This window comes from Numida meleagris, chromosome 8 (genome assembly GCF_002078875.1).
Source record: "Numida meleagris isolate 19003 breed g44 Domestic line chromosome 8, NumMel1.0, whole genome shotgun sequence".
Lineage (NCBI taxonomy): Eukaryota > Metazoa > Chordata > Aves > Galliformes > Numididae > Numida > Numida meleagris.
Genome location: NC_034416.1, coordinates 11147261 through 11172661, shown reverse-complemented (window position 1 = coordinate 11172661; position 25401 = coordinate 11147261). Strand labels below are relative to the sequence as shown.

Below are 25401 nucleotides of genomic sequence, written 5' to 3'. Positions count from 1 at the left end.
GCCAATGAGGTCAAATGTCCCCTATGTGAACGGCAGTGCCACCAGACCCCATTAACCATGCACACAGACAGCCCCAGAGTCTCATTTCCCTGACTGGTCCTTCTCATCCCCACCAGCTGCCCCAGCTGCTCATTCCAGGCATGTTTCTCATGGCCGTGGAGGAATGCAAAGCCCTGGGGTGTTTGGGAGACTAGCACAGAGCTCTTCCGAAAAGGGACAGTGAGTGATGTCAGCGGAAGCATATTTTTAACTCCCGTTTGAATGAAAAGGAAACGACCCAGAGGAAACGCATCAAAAAGAAAAAAAAATTCCTCCTGACAATGAAAAGCTCAGCTTTACTTTCAAGTTTTGCTTTTCCCAGGACACTGACTGCCTCCTGCCCTCAGCCAGGAGGGGAAAGGCAGAGCGAGGGAGCACAAGCGTGCAAACAGGATGCCTTGGCTTTAGGGAGAGCAGGAGGCAGAGCAGCAGGACATGGGACGTGCAGGGCTTGTGACAGCCCCTCCGGCCACTGTCCTTCATGAAGATGGGCATGTTGGCTGGCTCAGCCTGTGTAGAAAGGGGCAGATCTGATGCTGTGCAAGCCATTGAGATCTCCTTTTTGGAGGCTGGCAGACAGGTGACTCCATGGTGAGATAAAGCCAAGGGAAATGAAGGTGCTTCTCCAAGGAAGAGTCCTAAAATGTTTTCTATGCTAAGCCGTAGCTCAACTGGCAAAAACCCCTGCAGCAAAGCCTGGTGGGAGTAGGAGCATGGTTGCCTTTGGGGTCTCAGATCATAGAATCATAGAATGGCTTGGTTTGGAAGGGACTTCAAAGACCACCTAGTTCCAGCCCCCTACCCCAGGCAGGGCTGCCAACCACCAGATCAGGTTCCCCAGGGTCCCATCCAGCCTGGCTTCTCATCACCCCATCAGAGTGCAGGCCATCATCCAACAGGACCCAAATTTCACTCCTAGGGAAAACTTAGCTTCAGGTCCACCACTGCCCGAGCCAATGGTGTTCTTTTGAGGGGAGGAAGCAATGGGAGAAATTCCTCTTGCTCCATAGCATGGAGCATGAGGCATTTGTTGAAATCTCTGCCAGAAGGGCTCATTAACATCACCAGATGCCCAATTTTTTGAGCAATGTGTAGTTCCAGAAGAAGAAGGGAGGGATACAGGAGGAGAGCTGGTACACCAGTGTGGGGCGTTGCCCATGGTCCCATGCAATACATTGACCTGGATGTCAATGGGGCTGGTATCCCTGGGCACCATCTGCCATGGGGTTCTGCCTGCCTCCCCTGCATTTCATTTTCACAGGGCTGAACTCTATCCAGACTTGCATAGGGGAGTTATTTTTAGGCGCTGCAAGGCAGAGGACAAGAAGGGCTTGGGCTCAGCCACAGGAAAGTGGAGCTCAGCGAGGCAGGAAGAAGCTGCAGGGTGGGTGCTAGCAGCACTCCCTGCCTGCAGCCACAGCGGCTCCTTCCTCTATCACCAGCTTCCCAGAAACCACTCCCAGGAGAAGGCAGAGGAGAGGACAGAGCAGGGAGAAGTGGAAGGAGAGGAGCCCCCAGAGCACCCCATGAGACCCCAGCCTGGATGATGCTGCCAACCCCTAGCAACAGAAAACAGGCCCATGGCAGATCCTCAACCTCTTTCCTTGCAAAAATGTGGGCAGCACAGGGGTCCATGTCCCTCCTCTGCAGGCACATAAAGTAGATGTAATTAGGGATAGACTGGTTGACATTTATTTCCTGCAGCAGATACATCTCTGATCCATTTGGTGTGCATTTCTTCTTGTGTGCCCCACATTTTTGGGAAGTCCTACTTGCCTTCGTGGTCTTTCTGCCTACAAAATGAGGTGCTTGTCCTCACTGTGTATCTGATGTTTCTGCAGAGAGATTTAATGTAGCATGGGAATTTGTGGCAGATTTACTTTTGTTTTAGGCAAGGAGATGCTCTGCAAGAGGATGCTGGGATCTCTTCCAAGTCCTTCTGAGCTACCTCCATGACACCTCAGCAGAGTGATGGTCCCCAGCACTCAAGGAGCACATCTCCAATCTTGGCTGCTGACATACCTGGTAGACCAAACTTCGGCTGCAGATCAGATTTTTCCCTAAAAAAGCTTTCCAGCCTCTGACATTTACCCTGCTGCAAGTTGGATATTGGGAAAAACAACTTCTCAGGAAGAGTGATCAGGCACTGGAGGTGGTGGAGTCACTGTCCCTGGAAGTGTTCAAGAAATGTGGAGACATGGTGCTGAGGAATGTGGTTAGTGGGCATGGAATGGGTTGGCAGTTGGACTTGGTGATCACAGCGGTCTTTTCCAGCCTTAATGATTCTCTGATTCTCTGATTCTCTGATTCCATGAAATTGTCTCCAGGCTTGCACCAGCATGCCCCTTATGGTAGTGGTCCTGGCTGGGAGAAAAGCAGTGAAGTCAGAAGTTTGCTTTGCTGACGCAGTCCCTACCTCCTGCCCTGCAGGTATTCCCACAGCCTCCCCGGCTTTGATGGACAACTTCCTTCAAGCTGAGTGACACTTGGGGACCCACCAGGGTGTGTGAGGGGTTTTGAGGATGGCTGACCTGCTCTCCACCCTGCAACAGAGACAAGAATGAGCCCTTGCCCTCTTCTTCACCCACCTCCGCCCCATGGCCTGGAGGAGCCGCTGAACCCTGTCCCTTGACCTGTGAAGGAGGAGGAGGACGGCAGGACCCGTGGAGGCTGGCTGCCACCAAGCGTCCCCCGGCGCTGTGGGCCACCCCCGGCATTGTGTGGGGAGGAAGGGGCTATGGGGACGGCCCCATCCCGCCCGCACCGTGAAAGCTGCCTTTGTCACGGGGCTGTCACCCGGGGCGAGGCGTCATGGCCTCTCGTTTCCAGGGAGACAGGAGGAGGAGGAGGATGGGGAGGAAGGTGGGAGATGGCAACAGGGAAAAATATATTTTTAGCCCAATATTTATGGTTTGTCCATTTGTGGCTCTTTAGTACCATCTGATTTTCAGGGGGCTCAGAGGTGTTTTCCTGCTTCCTACAAGCACGGGGTATTGATGGCTGTGTCAGATGCTGGCAGCCCAGCTTCCATCGACGACTGCATGATGTGCACATGGAAATGGCTCACTGCTAGGGAGTAACTTCAGAGCAGCTAAAGTGACGAGACACTGCCTACAGCCCTGTATGTGAGGCAGCATCTCAAAGGGAGGGCAGTGAAGAACAGAACAACATGCTGGATATTAGAAAAAAAACCCACAAAAAGAACAGTTTGCCAGGGAGATCTCTTTGCCTTTGGGATTCTCCTTGGGAGGAACGACGCTAATCCTGCCCCATGGGCTATTTCAAGCAAAGGTGGCCTAGTTGCTGTAGCTCTTCTTGCTGGTTCCAGCTCTGGGGATGCTCTTGTTCTTCCTTTGGTGTTCAGGAGAGGATGAATATTGTATTTGCACAACATTTCTGTGTATCTCAAGGCTCTGCTTGTTCTGTCCTGGATTTCTCAGATGAGAAATGGCTTTCCCTGGCTGGGGACTTGTGGCCAAGAGATCTCACGCTGCAAGAGCCAAAATGGTCATTTCTTACATAGGGAGAAACAGAAGGGGACCTCAGACTAAAGCTTTGTCCTTCCATGGTGCCCATGGAAAGACTCAGCATTTGAGTCTTTTGGGATTAGGAGAGTTGAACTGGGAGTCCTGCTGGCATTACTGGTGTGATGCTTTTTTTCTCTATGGAAGACACATGTCCCACATCACTGGGAGGACAGAGCAGGGTAACAGTGGGCATTTCAGAGCTTGAGACACCAGGGCTCCTGCATCCCTATAAAACAGTTTGCGCGCACCTTTCCCCTCTGCATTAGCTGTCAGCATATGGAGCATGGCAGACTATTTAAGGAAAACGCCCAACAGCATTACTATTACTTACCATAAAAGCCTCATGTTTCCAATAACAGCCTAATGTTCCAGGCACCTGTCCAACAAATTCAGAGTTTTTCTTACCTGCCCACTGCAGGATTCACATCCCTCATACCTCCCAGCAAGCATCTAGTCTGGCATTGCACAATTGCAAGGCTCAGGAGGAGCTCGAACCCCCTGTCACTTCTGTCTGTAGCAGGGACACTGATCAGAAGGATTTCTCATCCCTACTGGCAGTCATCTGCATGGACTTTTAGTGGGTTGCAAGCAATGTGCAGCATGCAAGAGGCAAAGTAAAATCCCAAAATCTTCTTGCAACCAGTTCAGCCTCTTGCTGGCTGGTGGCATCCACCCAGCTTTACTTCTATTGCAGCTCCAGCATGGCCCCTATATGACCACAACTCCTCATGGCAGATGACAACAGAGGGGCCGATGAGACCCAATGCCACTCTTGCCTCCTGACACAGTCACCCTGTTGCTGGAATGAGGCGGAAATGGACAAATGGATCAAAAACAAAAGGGCTCAGAAATGTTTTTCTTGATCAGATCCCATGAGCCCCATCAGCAGCATCCGCAATGGCTTTTACAGAGCAGGCTGGGCGGCGTGATTTTGTTCATGTTCCCAGGGAACAAAACAACATCACGAACATGCGTCTTGCTGAAAACATTCCCTCCGATCTGAAACCATGATTGTTCACCAGCAAAGTTACTCGTGGGCTTGGGAAATAATTCACAAGCAGAGGAGATGGTGTAACAGGATGTGGGCATCTAATCTCTCCGTACCAGGAGACAGTCATAAGCACTGGCACTTACCCAGCAGTCAGCTACAATTTGTTTGCACACAGGGTTTGCTGGAAAATTGCATCCAGCCGTCCAGTTAATAAAAATCATCTTCACACAGCTCACCGGCAGTGTTTGCTGAATGAGAGATGGCTGCTAAATTATTCACTCTGCACTATTGGAGTCTCAGCGGTGGAAGAGAGGGGAGGAAGATTTTGCTGCTGCTAGTCATGTTATGCTGTCAATTCATTCTCAGGGCTGAGAGTCTGCCATCTGGTACTGAACTCACCAAGAAAGATGGAGGGGGGGGGAAGGCAGCATTTTTAAGCATTGATTGCTCATCACATGGCAGCTCTAGAGCACATTTTCTAACATTCATGAGAAGTACGAATCCAGAGGGAAGCGCAGAGCGGAAGGGATAATATGCCATTTAGAGTATTCCACCCACACAGATGTAAAGGAAATACGTGAGGGCACAACATCCCATTCTGCCTGTCCAGCCTGCTACACCTGGGAGGTCAGCAGAGATGGTCAGCACAGCATAACCTCCTACTTGTGTCCCTGGGCTTCACATCAGGCACATTCCCATTCCTCCAAGCATTCAGTGGTCTCCTTGGCTGCTGAGCTACCTTTCAGCCCACTTGAATTTTGATGGATTTTAACCCTGACATCAGGGAAGTAAAAATTTTTGGATGGTGATCGGTGCTGTGGGAGATCCTTGTTCCTTGGTACACAACTGGTAATGCCAGAGAGGAAATGTGGAGAAACTGATCCTCCTTTGGTGTTCAGTGTTGGTGGAACTCCATGATGACAAGGCTCTGGATGCATCACCTGTGTCTGGAAACACATCCAGCCCTGCTGCATATGGCACCAAGCAGTTTGCTTTATCAGGAACCAACAAGAAGGATGCATTAATGAGCTGAGCAGAGTGTGTCCCCGCAGGCAGAGCTGCAGAAGGAGACAGAGCCCCCTGGCAGGGTCTGAAAGGAGAACAAAAGAAAAGGAGGCAACAAAAATCAGAGGGGGAAACGAGCTCACTGACTTGTTCAGCCACAGACTGACATCATGGAGCACTAGAGATCTGGGGGGGCTTCAGTCAAGGATGAAGTGGTGGAGATAAGGGCACCACATGATTCATTAATGTCTTATGTGGCCTAGACAGGAAAGAGGAACAAAGATACAGAACTACCATGTGCTTTCCTAAACCGCATCACAACGCTGAAACAAGATATTCTGCGTAAGTCCATTAGCTGAGAGGCTTCTTCCTTTTCATTACTTTTCTTCCACTTGATCAACTTCTGTATGGCCAGCATTGCACTGGGACATGAAGGAGGAGCTTGAAGAACAAGTTAAGATCCTCAACATGCTGTAGTTTGGACTTAAAGCATCCACAAAACCTTTGGTATGTGTATGGGAATTGCTAAGTCATGGCTTGAACTGATGATTGAGCACCTGGTGAAGGCACTCAGCCATCCCTGGGAGCACAGGTGGAAGCAATTCACCTGTGTGACTGGAAGGGGTGGAAGCTGGTTCCACCCCCTCCCTAAGCCTCATTTAAGGGCTGGCTGCCCCCCGGGGAAGGATCTCTACCTGGAGATCTCTTCTTTGGTCTGTTTGGTAAACCTTTGGGATGGGTAAGCAAATCTTTCTTTCTTTAACTGGGCTGTGACCATCGCCCTTTTTTGGGTAATTTTGTACTGGTTATCTGCCATTGCCTTTCCCTACAGCATAGTACAAAAGTCTTTGTTAGAATGTAGTGCAGACACACATCCCATCAGCTCTGTTAGCTGAAGCTGTTAATTTATTCACAATACAGGCCATTTTTTGATCAGCGTTCATGATTGATGTCCCCTAATACAAGAACTCAGTGATAAACAGGGGCAGAACCTGGTTTTGCCTGGTTCTATCCTTAGCACTTCCTTACCTGTCCCTTGCCATGTACTCTGTTGCCTTCTTGCCCGATCTTAGTGGCTTATAGCAGAGGAAGAAAGCTTTAAGACAAACTTGAAATTCCACCCCTCTTACCTTCTTGTATCCATCCCATCTCCTTATGTTCTGGGGCATGGACTGAAGCTGCTGCTCTCTTTTCACCCTGTCACCTTGCTAGTGAAGAATCACAGAATCATAGAACAGCTTAAGCTGGAAGGGACCTTAAAGATTATTGAGCTGCAACATCCCTGCTGTGGGTAGGGTCACCAACCAGAAGAGATGCTGTTGCACAGGCAGAGGTGCTGGATACTTATTTTCTCATGCTCTCTCCCTTTCTTTTTGAAGTTTGTTTCTATGCTGAAGGACATTTGAAATAAAGGCAACCTTCCCCACTAAATACCAGGTTGTAAAATCCCAGAGGCACACCTCTCAGGTAAGGCATGATTGTGCTCATCCCTTGGTCCAAAAAAGGGCATTTTCCCCCTTATTTATTCTCTGGCACCTCAGATTCATGCAGCCCACTTTTTTTCCTCAGAAATATGGTCAGATTTTGGTCAGTGTGTTNGGGGTGGTTACTTGATTTTTAATGCTTAGTTATTTATTTTTGACATTGCACAGGCCATTCCAGCACCCGCTTTATCTCCAGTGATCTCTGACCCCTGCATGTCAGGAGTTCAATCTGGTACGTTCCACTCTTTGCCCCCACTTAATTCTTTTTTAGCTGCTCGGCCTTTGAAACCTGGTGCCATATGCCAGCCCCAAAGAGCCCTGATCAATACTGGGGGACCGCGTCCCTGTGACCTTGCAACCTGCCCCGTAAAGGGCAGAGGGCAGAGCAGAGTGTTGGCCATGTTCTCATTACGAGATTTCAGCTGCGTTTGTTGGAGGGGGAGGGAGAGCCTTTCTTTTTCTCACTTTCTTTCTTGCTTTCTTTTCATGAAACTTAGACACCAGGACTCCTGGCTGCCTGTTGACTCCTCGGCTTCATTTAACGAAAGTGAGCAAGAGAACGGCTGAAAATCAAGATGCCTGAGGATTTAGAATAGAAAGATCAGCAGCACATTTTAGTGAAGGAAAGGGATTGCTTGTGTTCATCCTTTTCAGATAGCCAGGATGCTTTGGGGTGCAAAGTCTCAGCTGCCCCTTAAACAGAGGGACCCATTTAAAAATTGCTTGGTCCACACAGAAGAGCCCTGGAGTAGTTGTAAAAGAGGCACCCAATTTCTCTCCTCTTGCATGGCCTCTGTTGAAAGGAAGAGTCTATAAGAAGTTGTTGGGGGCACCTAGCTGGGGTGCCCTCTCCCTGCACCCTACATCTCAGTCATTGGGCAGCACCCGAGGGGGATCCTCACCCCATTACAATGAGCGTGAACCATTCCTTCTTGGGCCACCATATCTGAAAGCTGTCCCTTTTTGAGGCACAGACCTGTCTCTTGGTCATCTCTTTTTAGCACTGTGTCCCATGCAACAGTACTCCAGCTGACCTGTTCAGACCACCAGTTTAGGGACAGGGCTTTCTATAAGCCTCTAAGCAGACTTCAGGGGCTATTTCTGAGCTGAGAACTCCCTCTCTCACCCTAATTATCCAAAGGATGAAAACATCCTGGCTTTCCCCAAGGTATATTCAGGGATATTCCCCGAGGCTGGAGAGCCAAGAATTCCCCATTTGGCATCACAGTGTGATGCCAAGAGTTCACCCCAGGATAAGAGCAATGGAGCATGTCATCCTTTTGATTGAGTGCACCATACCCATGGGTGGCAAGGGATGCCAATACCCCAGACAGAGGGCACTGCTGCGCACCATCTAATTAACCCTTCTGATAGCTTCGATTAAAAATAAAGGGGCCTTCAGGTCCCTGCTGGAGCGGCCTATTTTATGTGTGTATCTCCTAGGTTTTACCTCAGCGTATGATGTTCAGGAAGCGGTTATTTCAGGAAAGGTACGCTATAGATAACTGATCCGCCAGCCAGGTGTCATGTTCCTTCATTTATTTTCAATTACTTTGTCTCATTAGCTCCGGTGAGAATTGCCTGGTGTCAATTCATTTGGTCACCTCTGTGCCTGCTGTACCTCTCCAGAGGCACATCTCTGGCGTGGTGTGACATCTCCCTGGGGGATGCTGTTACAAAACAGCTCTGCTTCTTTCAGCTTCATCTTGTTCTCATCTTCCAGGCTGCCCCTGCTTCAGGCCCCTTCTCAGGGTCACACACAGATCCTGGAGGAAAGCAGCTGAGAAGTGCAGTCTTTGGAGTGGGAGACATTCCTATGCACACTGCAGCAATAAGTGCTAGCGTGCTCAAGCTGCAAAGGCCTTCCAGCAAACCTCCTTCCCAACTACAACTCCCTGATAGGAGGTGGGGGTCAGCCTCTTCTCACAGCAACAGTGATAGGATGAGGGGTAATGGCCTTGAGTTGAGCCAGGGAGGTTCAGGTTGGTTATTAGGAAAAATTTCTTCTCTGAAAGAGTAGTGAGGCACTGGCACAGGCTGCCCAGGGAGGTGTGGGAGTCACTGTCCCTGGAGGTGTTCAAGAAAAGGGTCAACATGGCGCTGAGGGATGTGGTTTAGTGGGCAGTATTGGTGGTAAGTGGACAGCTGGATCTTACAGGTCTTTCCCAACCTTAACAACGCTATGATTTTCAGAGCCCTCAGGATGGAGGTGAGAACCCAGGACCTCTTGGACTGTCATTTCATTCTCTGCACTGTGTGTACACAACTCATATGGAGTTACCTCTAAGAACCCACTCAGGTCAATGTCTGTGTTCACCCTTTTATCTGGGGCAGCACCTATCAACACCCTGAAGCCACCATGGTTGCAGAGAGAGGTGACTTGTGCTGCCAGTCCCAGGGCTCATCGTGCTCCCTGCATGAACTCTCCTTTTAGCCCTTTTTCTCTGGCTCTGTGTCCATCCATTTGTGCACAGCTCAACCTTATGGAACAGATTAGGGACAGCTGCTGGGACAGATGGCAGCATAAGGAGACAGAAGAAGACATCAATGCCATCAGATGTGTGTGGAAGAGACAAACCAGCCCTCCACCTCTAGCTGCAGATTTCTCCTACTTTTCAGCACAGCATAAAGCCCTGTAAAACCAAATTCCCTACTGCCCAAGGCAAGTCCAGACCTGCTGTTTAGCTCTAGGATCTTCTCCAGCTGAACCTCTCATGGTGGACCACCATGAAGTAGATTTGTGCTTGCTCACTGCACAAGGCTTTTGTGCTTTCACCTGTCCAAGCACAAGCTGAGCCGTACCTGGCATGTCCTCAGTCCCCAGAGTGACACAAGCAGCTTAGCTGCCTGCTCACTGTCAGCCGTGTGGCCAGCTCAGCTCTGGTGGTGACAATAGCAGGGACCAAAGAGGGCATGATGTAATTTTCAGATCCGTTGGGGAGTTTTCAGCAGTGATGGCTGGAAAAAACCAGCAATTTCTCTGTGAAAAAGGGCACATTCACTCTCTTTCCAATGAGAAAGAAATAAATAGAAAGCCTGGTAGTGACTGTCCTTAATTGATTAGTCATTTCTGCAGATGATAATTGCACATCAAAAGACAGAGATCCTACTGTTTCATGCAAATGTCCTTAGGAATAACAGCAAGACACAGGGGAAGTGGGTAGAGGAAATAAATCCTTTAAGGCGCTGCCCAGGAGAATTCAGAGCTTGAGATCCATTTTGGGAAAGCAGTGTTGCTCTGAACATGGCTGGAAGGAATATCCTCGACCTCCTGAGTGCTGGTAATGTGGAGAAAGAGGAGGACAAGACTGTGCCCCAGCCATGACAAAGCACCACCTCTTCAGACACCAGTGGAGAACTTGAAAGAAGAGCTGGCTGATGAGTCAGGGTTGAAGACATTCATCGTGGGTTCTGCAGTGAACCCCAGTTTTGAGTCCTGCCCACACACTGCAGTCTCCTGGGCTCTCTGACTTGTGCCTGGTGTGTCTGGGCCCATTCTGCTCCCCATGCTGCCACATCTGGGCTGTAAGCTGAACGCCAGCCTTGAGGCTCATCTGAGAACCTCCATTCTCATTTAATTATTTCAGTGAAGCTGCTAGCCCTGGTGTCTGGCAAAAGAGGCTTGTGAGCATGACTCAGTCAGCCTCCAAAAGCAGCAGTGAAAAAACAAGAATCTGCTGTGAGCTGCATCTTGATTTTTTTAAGCCAACCTCGTGATGCTTTGCAGGGCCAAAGCATAAGTCTGTAATATCAGAACAGTGCTATAAGCTGCAAGTGTTTTGGGGTGCTTATAAGAGAAATGGTCATTTTTCACAAGCACGCAGCCATCGCTGGGGGCATGGAGACCCTCTTGTGGGGAGTGAGCCCCTCTGCATCACAGCCGCAGAGTGGGAGAAGCTTTTGCAGATGTCATTTCTTGCATGGGCAGTTTAAAAAGTTCCCAGATGCCCTCCTCACTGACCCAGGTAAATCCTAAACCTGTGATCCCGCCAGGCCCCACATCCCAAACATCACTGAGCAGTGGTATGCAAAGCAGAGCTGGGGGCACCACCAGACTGTGATCTTGTATCAGCTTAGACCCACCAGCACTGGATTCTTCAGAGCAGTGCTCAGGGATCTCCAGGGTAATAAGCTGCCCTCAGCCCTGCCTAAAGGATGTCTGTGGAAGACCTAGGAGGTGTTGGTGCTTATGGAGAAGCCATTTTGCAAATTTCTCCAGCCTAAATTCTCACTCCGTGGTCCCTACAGCCTCTGGTGGAGACCATATCTGACCTTCCACCTCATCCTATGCAGCTCTGCATGCCCAGATTCCTACATGCTCATCACCTTCAGCATGGGTTAATGAACAGCTGGCATTTAAATATTCCTTCATCACACCATCACCATCACTGATGAAGTCACGGACAGCGTGTTGGATCCGCAGGTTTGCCTTCAGATCCCTTACCTTCATCTGTCTTCAGCACAGAGCTGCTGCAAGCTCCTTCCCCTTTGTAGTCAGCAAAGAGAAATAGGCGCTTTCAGGGCATGAGTCATCTGACCTATTTAGCCATCTTAGGAAGAGATGAATGAGTCCTTAAGAGGGCCCGTTTCTTGCTGCTGTCTAGACAGCCAAGCTCTCAGCTGCAGACGCCTACCCTTGCTCTTCGGGCTGGGAAGGGCTGCTGGCTAATGGTGGTCCCCTGGCTCCAGCAGAGCATTGGCTCACGCCTGTGTATCCAGGAGAGATTTGAGCTCTGACTGGTTTTGCTCCCTCTGAAGGGAGGATTTCAATGCCAAAAGGATGGAAACCCGCTTCTGCTATACCTCCAAGGTATTGACAATATGGCACAAAGCATCTCAGGTCTGAATGTCAATGGGCTATGTTAGCCAAGGGGAGGTGTTTTGTTATTGTCAGCTAAACCAGCAAAAGTGGCTCAGTTACCTTGGTGGCCCTGCTACATGACTGTGACCCAGTGCCAACACCAGTTGGGATCAACTTGAGTCTGTGGAGCACTTGGTCTTCGCGAGAGTACAAAAAGCAAAGATCATGCAGTTTAAAGAGTCAACCCATTCTAAGGAGAAAGCCCAACCACCAGGACTATTTGTGATTCCTGTTACTATAATGAATTTCTTTGTACAAAAGAAGGGAAGTGTCTAAGTAAGTAGTGACCATTTCTTTCACATGGCCTGTGGACCACTTGCCTGTGGTTCTCTGTTAATCTGACATTACTGTTCTTTTCCTTGCCGTGCCTTGCATTGTTCGTAAAGATCTGTAGATACCCACAAGATTGGTGGCGTGGTCTGATAGGGACAGGGTGTGCTTGGGAAGGTGGTACTATACAAACCAAAAAGTCTCTAACATAGTTAAAACAAGCCATGCATCTAGGCACCAAACTGGTTCGCTGTGCCTAAGAGGGACTCTGGCAATGACAAATGGCCCAAAGTCATCTTTTGTTTAGAAGCAGGGGAAGAATGAGTCACAGCAGGGACTGGACTCCCATCTGTCCTCCAAAACCCCGAGGCAGATCCTGAATGCTGTGGTGAGGCCTTGGCACATGTGTTGGAAAGCATGCTCTGGTAATAAAGACAGTCTCCATGGCCAATGAGACAGCCCAAGAAAAGGCTTTATGCTGAAAGACATAGAGAATGCACTCCAGAAGGGGGCTTCAGAAATGTGTTTTGGGGACCAAACCCCAACAGATCTCAGGGATGTCTTACCTCAGTCCCTTCTTTTGCTGCCCAGGAACCTACCATGCTTCAAGGACCTGGAACAGCCACAGCAGGGAGTCAAACACTGAGATTGTCGAGGTTTTCTTTAAGCAAGCACCAGAAGAGGGGAGATGTCACAGAGCCAAAAAGGATCCCCACCAACACCCATCCCATGCCAGCAGTGCATATGCAGAGCCAGCACCTGTTCGGAGCCCTGCCAAAGCAGGAGCCTGAGTCATGCCCTGGCTGTCACAAAGACAAGCAGACACTTTCAAAATTAATATATATTTTTATTGAATAGTTGCTCTAAGTAGGCTTGTGAAGCCACCCATAGAATTACTTCTTTCATCTCAGCAGTGGTTCAGTTATCAGTTATTAGCTTTGCAAGAGAAGAAAACCAAACAGAAGGAGGTGCATTAAAATAAATAGGTTATTTTTTTCTTATCTTTAAAATAAACTTTTGAAATAAATACTTTGTTGTTTTTTTAGAGGTTTTTTGTTTTTGTTTTTGTGTTTTTTTTCCTTTTAAATTTACAAGAGTATTGTCAAAAAAACAGCCATCAGGTTATAAACATGTATTATACCTTATAGAAAGGAACCCAAATAAAGGCAGCCAGGGAGGGATCTCTTTATACACTGTACAGAATGCCTTTGTACCAGTTAAATGGAGAATTAGAGGCTTCAATTCATGGTATGAGGCTCTCCTTTGAAGCCAAGGGGACCTGTCTTCTTGGAAAGCTTTGTGCTGAGAACACCGGGGAGGCAGGCAGCTGCCTGTCCACTGAGCTTCATGAAGGCCTGAGGGAACTGCCAGGAGATGGCGAGAAGGGGAAGAGAGGGTGCACGGGGACTTCAGTAGGGAGGGAGGGGACCAGCCGCACCAGCAGCTCACTGGGGAGGATTTGGTTCTGCTCCTGTTGAAGCCCTTTGGGTGTTTGCAAGAGGTCCTGATGCTCACTGAGAAATACCCCAAAGCATCTGAGCCCATAGGAGGTCACAGCTCTGCTTCAGATCTGAACCAGCAACCTCCAGCTGCTGCAAGTATCCTGGAGGAGTGGGCTCCGAGGGCTCCTAGGAGACCAGCCTCACTTCATTTCCATCAAAGAGCAAGAAAGAAGTTTCAGGTGGGATAGGGGATCATCTCTTCTCTACTTTTCTCATATGCTGATCTCGAAAAGCTAGACCTTCCAATATCCAAAGACCTCGCGGTGTTCTCCAGCCTCAAAATACACATGGACCAGAATGAGAGAGAGAGCAAATTAACAGAGCAGGAGCTGGAAACAGCAAGCTTGGGGCACGGCATGCTCCTTCCTGGTGCATCCCACTCTTGTAAACCCAGTTCATCCCTCCTTATTGCACTACGGCAGCTGTTGATAAACTGTAATTTTGTGATTTGGCATCTTTTGGCCAATGATACTTCCCCACCAGTCTTTGGGATCATACGTGAGGATAGGGAAGAGTTGTCTCAACAGGATTTTATGGGAATTTGAGAATGCAATCTCAAAGACCTTCCCCCCAAAACCCAACCCAGCCAACTCTTTTCTGATGCTCTCGACTGGCAGCAGCTGCTTTGGTGTGAGACACAGAGATTTCCCAGGAATGGGTGCCAACTTGAGCAATAACCCAAGCACCACCTACTTCCACTGGGAAGACTGGGGGAGCTGGGATGGGATGGGGGCTCCAGCTTGGTCCCCAGTGACTCCTCCTCAACAGTGCTGGGACCAATCACATAGTATTAAAGGAGGGGAACAGGGCTGAGAGAAGCCATGGCACAGAGCAAGCACCATCAGGAGTCTTTGGAGAAGATGGGAAGAGCAGAGCAGGGGGAGCTCAGGTCCTGCTCAGCAGCTCCTGCCCTGCCTCCTGCTCCTTGGCACCTGAGCATCTCTCCTTAAATTTGCCCTAAAGCCCTGCATGTTTCATGGGAAAGGAGCCCAGCACAGATGCACAATGTGGAGAAACTCTTGTGAAGTAGTTCCATCCTTGTCAGGTCCCAGGAGTGCAGGGAAAACAGAGGACTTGTCATGCAACTCTCCAAACAGAAAACCAAGAAAGACACGTTGGGACAGAAAGAGACCCAAACTGTCAGGGCAAGCAGCCGCACACAAACATCTGGAGGAGATGTTATCTGACTCATTACAGGGTGGGGCAGGAAAGGGGCTCACAACTCCAACCAAAATTGGAGCCCTCTCTGAAGGGAAACCAAACTATCTAGCAGCCAGAAATGGGAAGGGAGCAGGATGAAACTGGTCTGAAGACATTAGGAAAAGCTCAGGAAAAACAAACATGATCAGAAGCTACCCACAGCCTTCCTGACACCAGATGGACTCAGCGAACTGGAGCTGGCATCCTTGGAGAGCTTTTGGCAAGTACCAGCTCTGAACATCTCCAGTCCGTGCAACTATAAGACCTCAACATGGCTCTTATTTACCTTCAACACAGTCCAGCTGAGGCTCTGCATGGTCTGACAGCCCTCCGTGCCCAACTGGGCCCCTTCAATTCCCTTCTACATGCCCCATATTCCATAAAATATACCTCATGAGTTTGGCATTTCTAGGAGATGAGACATTCAAGAGACCTGGCCGGACTCCTCAGCCCTGCACTCTGACTATGGCATGATTCCCTATTGGGAATGGGACTTCTGTGCTGACCCAGAAAAAGCCCATTAGGTAGATGGCGTCCTGGACTCCTACCAGTTGCTGAAGGTAAATATGCTGCAATAGTAGTGCTGGGTTCCACCTCACCGCTCTATGCCAAGCCAAACTGGCTCTGAGGAGATGGTATCTGGACAGCCATCTTCTCGCCGTACGGCTCCAGCACCTGGAGGAGATCACCCCATGCTTGCATGACTTGGGAGGCCGTGAAAATGATGAAGCTTCACATGTTGAGTCATTCCACCATCAGGAGAGGAAGCAATGAATTGCAGAGATACAGAGGTGGTAACTAAATTTATAAGACGGCTCCACTTAAAAGGAGGAGGAAAAAAATCAAAGTAGAGCAAGTTGGAAAATTCTGTTCATTAGTTTTCTTCTGAAAGTTTCAATGAACTATTTCACATTCTCGTTGAAGTGAGCCAGTTCCTCAAATCCTCAATGGAAAAAAAAAGGGACTTTTTTCCCTAAAAAAGTCTTACACTTTTTAGGAGGAATAAGTTTAAGCAGCACCAATAGAAAAGTGAACAGAAAAGGAAAGATGCCTCTTGATGGAAGTCTCTCCCCCAACATCACTTGGAAACATTCATAAGCCATGCAGCTGCTGGCATATGGATAAATACATTTGTGATGTGTTTTGTAATTGATACCACAGAGATGGACTGATCTTGTGTTGGTACAGACATGTACAGGCTACTGTCTGAGAAGGTCACTGCCTTAAAACCCAAATGGCAAAACTGTACAGGCATCATCTTCTCCCTCCTTAACAGTACAAGATCCTTGCTGTGAGCCACAGCGTCCTCTTGAATTCCCTGCCACTCACGGAGGTGGGCTCTGCATCTTTAGAAGCACCTTCCATTAATGCCCCTTGGGCTCCAGGTGAAAACAGGATCTGGATTTCGGTCATGCCCATACCACACCCCAGGCACAATCTCCCCACCAGGGATGGGATTCACCTCCCCTTCACACCTTCGGCATGTAGCTCCCTTAGAATCAAAGGAGTCAAGCACCAGCAGCACACATTTTAATTAATGTTTCTGAGGAGGATGAATCACTCCCTGGAACTGTTTTTTTTTTTCCTTCTGCAACAGAGGGAGCTTGGATCAGCTGTGATTTTTAGATAGCAAATGTATGGGAAGATGAATCCCATCAAGAAATGCTACCTGCTGGCTCACCCCACAGCCAGCACTAAATCCTACTCCCTCTCTGCAACATCTAAACCTCCCTTTCCCCCTCTCCCAACTACCTAGGAATGCAAGGTCTAGGATTAGCGATAAACAGACCGGGAAATCATCTTCCAGAATGTGGAAGTGTACCAGGAAGCCAAACCTTGCATCTGGCACCATTCACAGCAGTATCATGGATATTATTAGTAATAGTTCTAGCCATCCTAACGTTATATTTATATATACAAAAATAGATCCACAGAACTCTACGGAAAGAGGTGGCTGAGTGAATGCAATGGGCAAACCCTGGACAGCAAAGTCTTGGAGGAAGCCAAGGGATACTTTGCGTATATTTCTCCAGGGGGACCATTTGCTTCCCTCTGCTCACACACACATCTCAGAGGAGGGACAGCCTTGGGACATCATCCCAGCTCCAGACTCCCCTAACCCACCAGTGGCAAGTGGAGATGAGGCTGAACCCAGGTCTGGAAGGATCTACCCACAGCTGCAGCAATGGGTTTGGATTTTTAGCATCACAGCACATAAACTGTGAAGCACTGACCCCAAATCATGGTCTGCAGATGGCCCATCCCAAGGGCTCGAGTCAGCCCCATCACCACTGTTGCAGAATACCCTCAGCAGTGATAGTGCTGTGGCACACTGATGGCAAAGGAAAGCAAGGTGAGGGCTCAAAGGCAACTTCTGCAGGATAGGAAGGTTGGGCTCCCATCTGTGCATACCCCCTTCAACTCTCCATTTTCCCCAAGCCAAAGCAGGATCCCCACCCCAGATCAGTGCTAAGCAGTGGGGAGAGAAGAGCTGGCTGTCGATAGTTGGGTTTGGGGACTTTTTTAAAGTGATTTCAGTGCTGGTGGAAGGTACCAGACAGGCAGAAGGCAGATCTAGGGAACAAGGTGGTGGGACAAATCTGTGTCCCCATGGCTTCTTCACCCTACCTCAAGGACAAGCCTGGAAGTGTAGAAAGGGAGCTGCATCTGCTCAGTGATGGGATGGAGACGGGTGTCAACATCATCTTCTCTCCCATCCCACCATGGTTTGCACTTTGGAGGAAGACCCTTCACCTCCAGGCATGGAGAAATGAATGGTTGTTCCAAACCAGCATCCTGCTCTCCATCACATCCCAGGGGAGCCTTCCCCTCACCGCAGCTGGGCACCAGCTGAAAGGTTTGAAATCTTCCCACAATTTCCCTTCCTCTTGGAGGCAGGAAAAATGAGGTGCCATCTGGCTGGCATCTCCTGATGGCTTCCAAGCAGGCAGGGCGGCCGCTGCTGCTCAGTGGGACCCTGCGGCACCTGGAGGATGCGGGATGTGGGCAGTAGGAGAAAATGGAGACCACCCCTGAAAAGTGCTGGAAGGAGAGAACAGGTCCAGGCTCCTGGAGGACTCTAGCTTGGGATGCATGGCTCCAGCTCCTCCTCCCATGGGAAGAGCCATGGCCCAGGGACCCTGAGTCTCATTCCTAGGAGGAAGGCAGGGGGCAGGGGAGCACTGCAGAGCAGGGGCAGCCGGAGGAGGATGGGGACGAAGGGGAGAGGAGTAGGAGGAATTGTCTGCTTGTCCTCCCCAGGAGGATCATACTGGCTTATCCAGCGCCTTGGGGAAAGGCGTGCCACTGGAGGAGGAGATCTTTCTGCACACCGTGTTGGTGTGGGTCTGGCAGCGGCAGCCGGGGCGTTTCAGGCCGTCATAACCCCGCTGGCAAAGTTTGAGGCACCCCAAGGTGGGAAAGTAGCAGCAGAGGCAGGGCATGAGGAGGGAGAGGAAGCTCATGGCAGCCCAGCGGGCATAGCAGGAGCCTGGCCCACAGGAGCATGGGTCGTCGGCGCAGGTGTCCTCGTCGTCACTGGAGCAGTGGTAGAAGAGGCCCTTGACGCAGCAGAGACAAGTCCCGTAGTCGAGGAGACTCTCTGGGGAGCACAGGCAGCGCTGATTGCACAGCCAGCAGGAGGGCAGGCCACGGGCGGCCGTGCAGCGGGCACACTTGCAGCGCCCGCACTCCTCGCAGACGAAGAGGTGCCCGCCGTGCAGGCTGCCCTTCTCCACTGCCCCTTTCAAGGGAGATTCCTCCGCTTTCAGCTCGCCGGCCCTGGGCTGCGTCCGGATGAGCGAGTGGCCCGAGTGGGACGGTGTCAGGGCGCTGAGCAGGCGCTGCTCGGAGGCCGTGGTGCTCTGGGACATGGAGCTGGCCGTGCTGGAGTGGCTCATGGCTTGCTGCAAGGGCGGCATGTGGGGCTGCTGGCTGTGGCTGCGGTGCAGGTCCTGCAGCGTGGAAGATGCCAGGCGGTCCTGAGTCCACTCCTGCTTGTGCGGTGGCTGCGAGAGGGATGGGTTGGAGCGGGCTTGCTGGAAGCAGGTGGCTGGCCTCTCCACGTAGTTGTTGCTGGCACGGATGGAGCGGATTTGATCGATGGACAGGACCTGCTGAAAGTCCTCAGCTGGGGGGTCCATCGTCTCGTCACAGCTGAGTTCAGCCACGCTGGAAGAGAGCTGCATCGCCAGGAGTGGGGGGAGCCTGCAGCATCAGGGCACATCTAAAAGTCCTAAAAGATGCAGTGGGAAGAGAGAGGAACATTCACGTCATGCTTCATAACACTCTATCTCTACAGCCTGTGGAGCTCCTAATGAATTTCATAGAATCACAGAACTGTTGGGTTGGAAGGGATATCAAAGTCCATTCAGCTACAGCCCCCTGCCATGGGCTGGCTGCCGCCCACCAGCTCAGGCTGCCCAGGGCCTCACCCCACCTGGCCTTGAGCACCTCCAGGGATAGGGCGCCCACAGCTCTCTGGGCAGCAGTGCCAGGGCCTCACTGCCCTGCATAAAGAATTTCTTCCTAGAATCTTATTCCTAACAAATGACTCAAAATGCTGCTGAGCCCAGGAGAATGTTGGCTGGACATTTCCAAACGCTGGGACAGTCAGACCTGTCCCTTGGCTCAGGTGGATGCAGCATCTCCCCATGCTCTGTGTCCTTCCAGGGAAGGTTCCCCACCTCCTGCCAGCACCAATGGGCACTGTCTGTCCTCCCTAGAGGAGGGAAAGCTCAGGGCTGAGACTTGTCCAGTGATAGAGCTGGGAACATCATCTCCAGCTCAGGAGACTGTCATGAGCCAGGGGCACAGAGAAGGAGGGGAACAAAACACATTTAATTGCAAGTAACAACAGCAACAAATCACCACTAATACAACATGTGCTTGGCCAGGGACTAGGACTCCCCAAGCCCTGGCATTTCCCAATGCAGTGCCCAGATTTCCCATTCACATCCCCATCACAAAAGGGCAGACTTCTACTTAACCCCAAATGCAAAGCTGTTTTAAACAGCTTGTGTTGCTCCTGCACCAAAGCTGCCATGCAAAAATGGAGCAGCCACACTGATGCGCTTCATTGCATGCCAGTACCCATCCAGGAGCTTTTTCCCCAAGAACTTCTAGTCCAGATTTCAGTTGGATATGTGCTTTGTGTGCACAGCCAGCTTCCCTGGAACAAAGCCGTTCCCTGGCAGATCAAACATCGGATCCGCGGGTGACACCAGCATTGTCACAGTGCCCCCAGGAATGCTGTTCCATAGGAGCTCCTGTGGCCAGCAAAGGCCAGAAAGAAGGTGAGGGGCCACAGGTAAGTCTGCTCATGCAGCGGAGAGAGGCAGAGGGAAGATTGATTTTCATTAGCTAGGCTGACCTTGAAGAGCAGGAAAAGCAAAGGCAACTTACTTTGACAGTTAAAGCAAGAAGTGCCCTCTCCCATCCCCCTTCCCAGAAAGAAAATGCAACCAATCTGCTTAATTTGTATTTTTTTTTCCTTCTTCCTTTGCAAGGAGCCTACTTCCAAGCCACCCTGAGCAAGATGCTCGCCCCATTCAGAGCAATGCGAGTAGTGAATGGGTCACTGCTGGATGCCCACAGCCAATTGGGAATTGATTTCTTTAGTAGGAATACAAGGTGAGCCAGGAGGGCACAGCTAACCCAGCACAGTTTGTGTGAGCATGCTTTCAGGATGGCAATGGGCCACGCAAGCCAAGCTCTCACTGAAGCACAGGCTGAGGAGCTGCAGCCCTCTGGACCCCTGGAGAGATGTGATGCGTCTCAGTCTGCAGATGGAACCATGCAACAGGGAGCTGAGCAGCTTCAGCGGGTTCCTGCATCTCTCGGGACCTCGATCCCATCTCGAGGGGCATTAGGCTGACTGACACCCAGTGCAGCTGGAGCATTTCACATCTGGGTGTCCATCCCCTTCATCTGGGTGCTGGGTTTGGTGGTGTTTGGGCATTAGGACTCAAACCAGACAGACTGGGGTCTCTGGGCACGTTCTCATGGGGGGCTGAAAGTGAGATGTGACCTGAAGGGAGATACCCAGGACAGCAGAGGGTCTGCAGGGATGGAGTCGGTGGAACTGGGAGATGGAGAGCAGCCTAAGGGCAGCTACACCCACCCAGTCCTGCATGCAAGAAGCAGAGCCACGCTTAGGCTGGAGGAGCAGTGCGGAGGATGCTGCAACATGGGGGGGACAGGAGGCAGAGTGGAGCTGGCAATAGGAACACAGTGCACTGCAACCTGGACACTTAGGATCTGGGTCCTGGATTTGGAAGCAGCACCTGGGGCACGACATTTCCTTGGAGGACCCATGGCACTGAACCTGGGTCCAGGTGCTCCTGGACCTACAATCCCCAGATGTAGGGGTTAGACAAAATGTCTCTTTCCGGGAGCAGAGTGAACACAAGCTGCGGTGTCCACAGGGAGATGGAGGAGCTGGGGGTCCCCTGGTCCAGTGGAATGGGGGAAAGGGAGCTGAACACCCTGAGTGGGGACCCTGCTGTTGCCCCCCAGAACCCCACTCGCTCCCATCACTCCGTCCCCCCGGCATGGGGGGGGGCTGCAGAAGATCCCTGCCCTGTTCCCACAGCACTGCCACCCCCTCCCTGCCTACCTGCCCGCTGGGGGGAGCGGGGCAGGGCAGCGTGTCCCCAGCCTCCTCCTCCTCACACCCTGCCTGCCAAGCGGGCATGCCAGCCCCGGAAACCGGGCGAGCTTTATGACCGGCAGCAGCCCCAAACATATAAAGTTCGTGTGATAATGGGCCAGAGGAAGGATCGTAAAAGCAAATGATTTACAGGCACTGGAGGTGGCTGCGAGCTAGGGATGAGCTCTGCAGAGCACTCCGGTGGGAGTAGAGGGGGCTTCCCCAATGCAGGACCCCCCGATTCCCCACCGGTGCCCATGCGTGGCCAGGTTCCTACCTGCAGCCCCCCCACTCACACCCCACTCGTGTCCAGCACCCCACGACCCAGCACCGCCACCAGCAGTCACGCGTATCCCACACTCCACTCGTGACACGAAGCCCACGCACGTCCCGCACCCACCCGTGTCCCGTACCCCACTCACCCCGCCGCCGCTCCATCCGCCGTGCCCAGCCCTAGGGGCCGGCGGGCGGCACGGCCATGGGGCACCGGCCGCCCCCCCCGGCCCCGCAGCCGGGGGCAGCGAGGCAGAGCCCTGCAGGGCTGCCCGGCTCGGGTTTGTGAATGCAGGCAGGTCCTTGTGAATGGGGGCAGCGTGGAGGATGGGAGGGAGGGAGGGATTTAGTGCTGCCCGTTAGCATCTCTCCCTCTCCCTCTCTCTCTCTGCCGCTCGCTTTCCCGGAGCTGGAGCTCTTAATGCTTACCTAAGTGGCGTCATCCAGCTGAAATTGAATCGGCCCATTAGCGGTCCCCATAGAGCCCTGTGCATCCGCTCCCTAGATAATGACTGCAACAGAGCCGAGCGCTGCGGGATGCAGCAGGCGCTATTTAAACATTTCCGTCTCTTCTCCAGTTCTGCTTCCCCCCCCCCCCCCTCGCCCACCGGGACAGCCCCGCCGTCCCCGTTCCTCGGCCCCGGGGGACACAGGGGACAGCCCCATATAGCCCCATCCCATCGGCACTCGTGGGTTCGGTTCGTTTTGACACCACCATGGGCATGGTGTGTCGGAAGCACCTTGGGTTTGGCAGCAGAAAGCAGGGGATGGCATCGACCTGTGCTGTCACCTTGATGCGTAAATCATCGTGCTACAGGCACTGTCTTCTGCTCCCCAGTCCCAGTCACCTCTTCTGGGCATTTGGGAGGCATCAATGGGAGCCTGGATGCCGTCCACTTCTTATGCTGCCAAAAAGTCCATGCTAATTCCAAATTAGCGATCCAAGCTCAGAGAGGATGGAAAGGGGCTTTCCTGTGCTACGCTCTCCAAAATCAGCCCCACAGCCGCTGTTCTCCCAGGAACAAAACCCCTCAGACTCGGGGTCCAAGCAGGACATGGAGCTTCTGTCCCCCGTATGCCCTGTGCTCCCTCCTCGTGCTGCTTTCTGTGAGGCTTGGGCTCACTGAGGACCCTTGTGACACCCCTGGGGCTCACCTAGAAATTAACAGGACCCGGGTTAGCAGTCCCGAGGACACGAGGCTTCTCCTTGGTGACACTGCACACAACTATGGAGCCAGTTTAAGCTCCTAGCATCACTATTTACCCCTCGGCCCTTCACAAATCCTTTTGAGCAGCGCTTTCTGGCTGAGTGAAGCAGAATTAGAGGCTCGAGGGGGCTGAGGACCCATCTCCAAGGAATTAGGGTGAAGGCACTGAGGACCAGCACCCTGTACAAGCCCAAGCAGCATGGGAGCCTGCACCTCAGGGCGAGTCACTGCTCAGAGCTGTCCCAGCAAGGCTGGGTGTGTGGCTAGAGAAGAAAGGGACACGGATAAAGGTGACAAACAGCTCTGCCACTTGTTGCCCCACAGGTGGTCATTAACCAGGATGACCCGACTGAGCTCAGTAGCTCCCTCCCAGTTCACCAGCAGAAGCCCAGCACAGTGACCAGGCACCCTGCTCCCTGGTGGTACGTAGCTGCGCCTGTCCACACTCATTTTTAGGCATTTCAATGCTGAGCATCCCTCCATCCACACGGGATGCTTCCAGAGGTGCTGCTCCAGGAGCGGGGAAGACCCTCAGCAGCATCATCCCACAGCCGAAACGCCGCATCCTGCTCCGACCAGCCCCTCCTCTTCATCGCATCGCTCCCAGCTCAGGTTTTAAAGGCACAGAAAGGACCGAGGTGCCCAAACCCCAGCGCCCGCCTCCAAAAAAGCACGTGTGCACGTCCTCCCGTTCTCCCAGCCCCGATCTCTTGCTCCCACCTCAAGGCACGCAGTGATTTGGGCTTTCCCTCCACCGTCTCGCAGCATCCCTGCAGCCCGTGTCGTGCTCGGCGCCGCTTTATTCCTCGCCCGCTGCTGAGGGAGGGCCGAAAGGCATGAATGCTGAGATGCCGAGACAAGTGGGAGGGTGGGAAGCAAAGGGAGAATAGCAGCCTCCTGGGGAGTTATTGACCACAGCATCTCCAAAGAGATAGGGCTGGGAACTGGGATGGATTTGCAGAGGAGAAAAGTTGAGGGATGCTCCCAAAGGAAGGGTCTGGGACAGATCCTCCAGCAGGTTCTGTGGGGGGGAAGGGTCACAACTGGGATAGGGATGTGATCCCCTGGCTGTGCACTGCCATAGCGCAGAGGATGCTGTGAGTCTCCCCTGCTCTATGATAACCCGTGAGAGCAGAGGATTTAGCATCCTGCTGTGCCCCATGTGCCCATGCTACCTGTGCCCGCTGATCCTACCTCCCCCTTCGGCCCTTTGGGTCACCTCTCCCAGCTGGAATCTGTCACCTCTTAACCCCTCCAACACCCCTGGGGTCCCATCCTATGCCCCAGGCCCTGTTCTCTGCTCTTATTTTGGAGCATCTCCTCCTGGGACAGCTGATAGTGCAGAGTTATCCATCTTCCCATCCTCAATAACAGCATAAAAAGGTTTTCGGATCTATGCATGAAATCACACTGATTTTATCAAAGCCAAAAGGGCTAAATCTGGAGCTTGAAGCATTCAGCTGGGATTTAAAGCAGAAGGGAGAGCCTCCAAGCACCCTGGTCCCCCTGCATAGGTCAGCTCACTGCTGTGATCAGCCCAGGGAGGAGAAAATCCCAGAGCAAGGCTGAAGGTGTCTGATCCCTTCTGGTGCTCTCAGCCAGACTTGGGCACCAGCAGAAGGAAGATTCATCTTCAGTTAAAGACGACGCACAGGGAGAAGGAATGAGGGGGGTGAAGAGAACACACGATTCCCCTGATTAAATCAGGCAGAAACAAAGAGGTGCTGGTGCCCTCTAATTTCTAGATTCACAGATTTTAGGGCCAGAAGGGACGGTGATGTTCATCTAGCCTGACAGTCTGTATTATGTGAAAGCCACTTGAAGGCAGACAGCGCCAGCAGCTCTTCTGAAGCAGCAGCAAGTGCTGAGGAGGAATTAAAAGGTTGTCATTCTCCCAGGGTGAGGGATGTGGGGGATCCCAAAACAAGCCTCGGTGAGGAGGAACCAGGTACATCTGCCCCACTGTGCACAGAATGAACAGACGGCTGCACAGGGAGGGGAGAATCATCATTTCCCTTCTGCATCCTGCAGTTCCTTTGCTCAGCAAGCAGGGGGGAAAAAAGCAAGCCCTTCCTCGTGCTTTCATTTGGGTGAGTATAGACATTTCTCCCTATGCCCCGCTGCATCTGGTGAGCATCAAGTGCTGCTCCACGGGGCTCCACACCTCTCCCAGATTCCCTCACCTGGGTACTGCATTTCCCACTCCAGTTCCAGCCAAATGGGCACAACTCATCGCTAGGAATGAAGCAGGAGGGCAGCTCCACCCTATTTCTTTGCCTTCACCCCTTGGAGCTCCCATTTCAATGTCACTTTAACTTGAACGCGTGTGTACAGGGGAGAAAGGCTTGGTATTAAATTGCCAATCTGGTCACATGTTGCCTGGGATTTGGCC

The 25401-nt window shown here is 51.7% G+C and overlaps 1 protein-coding gene and 1 long non-coding RNA gene across 4 annotated transcripts; one reads left to right on the top strand and one right to left on the bottom strand.

Moving 5' to 3' along the window:
• Positions 6244–11499, top strand: LOC110403463. The gene is made up of 5 exons (XR_002441679.1): positions 6244–6301; positions 6942–7029; positions 7215–7278; positions 7544–8536; positions 9240–11499. It is a non-coding gene; the product is annotated as an uncharacterized LOC110403463 (long non-coding RNA).
• On the bottom strand, positions 13208–23854 carry SPRY3 (sprouty RTK signaling antagonist 3). 3 transcript variants are annotated; one of them, XM_021406393.1, is made up of 2 exons: positions 23730–23854; positions 13208–19113 (listed from the first exon to the last, which is right to left on the bottom strand). In XM_021406393.1, the coding sequence occupies exon 2, from the start codon at positions 19064–19066 to the stop codon at positions 18146–18148; it is 921 nt and encodes a 306-aa protein (XP_021262068.1). In that variant the 5' UTR covers positions 19067–19113; positions 23730–23854; the 3' UTR covers positions 13208–18145. The 3 variants fall into 3 exon arrangements, with proteins under 3 accessions (XP_021262068.1, XP_021262066.1, XP_021262067.1); XM_021406391.1 differs by lacking the exon at positions 23730–23854 and adding an exon at positions 22231–22371; XM_021406392.1 differs by lacking the exon at positions 23730–23854 and adding an exon at positions 21951–22216.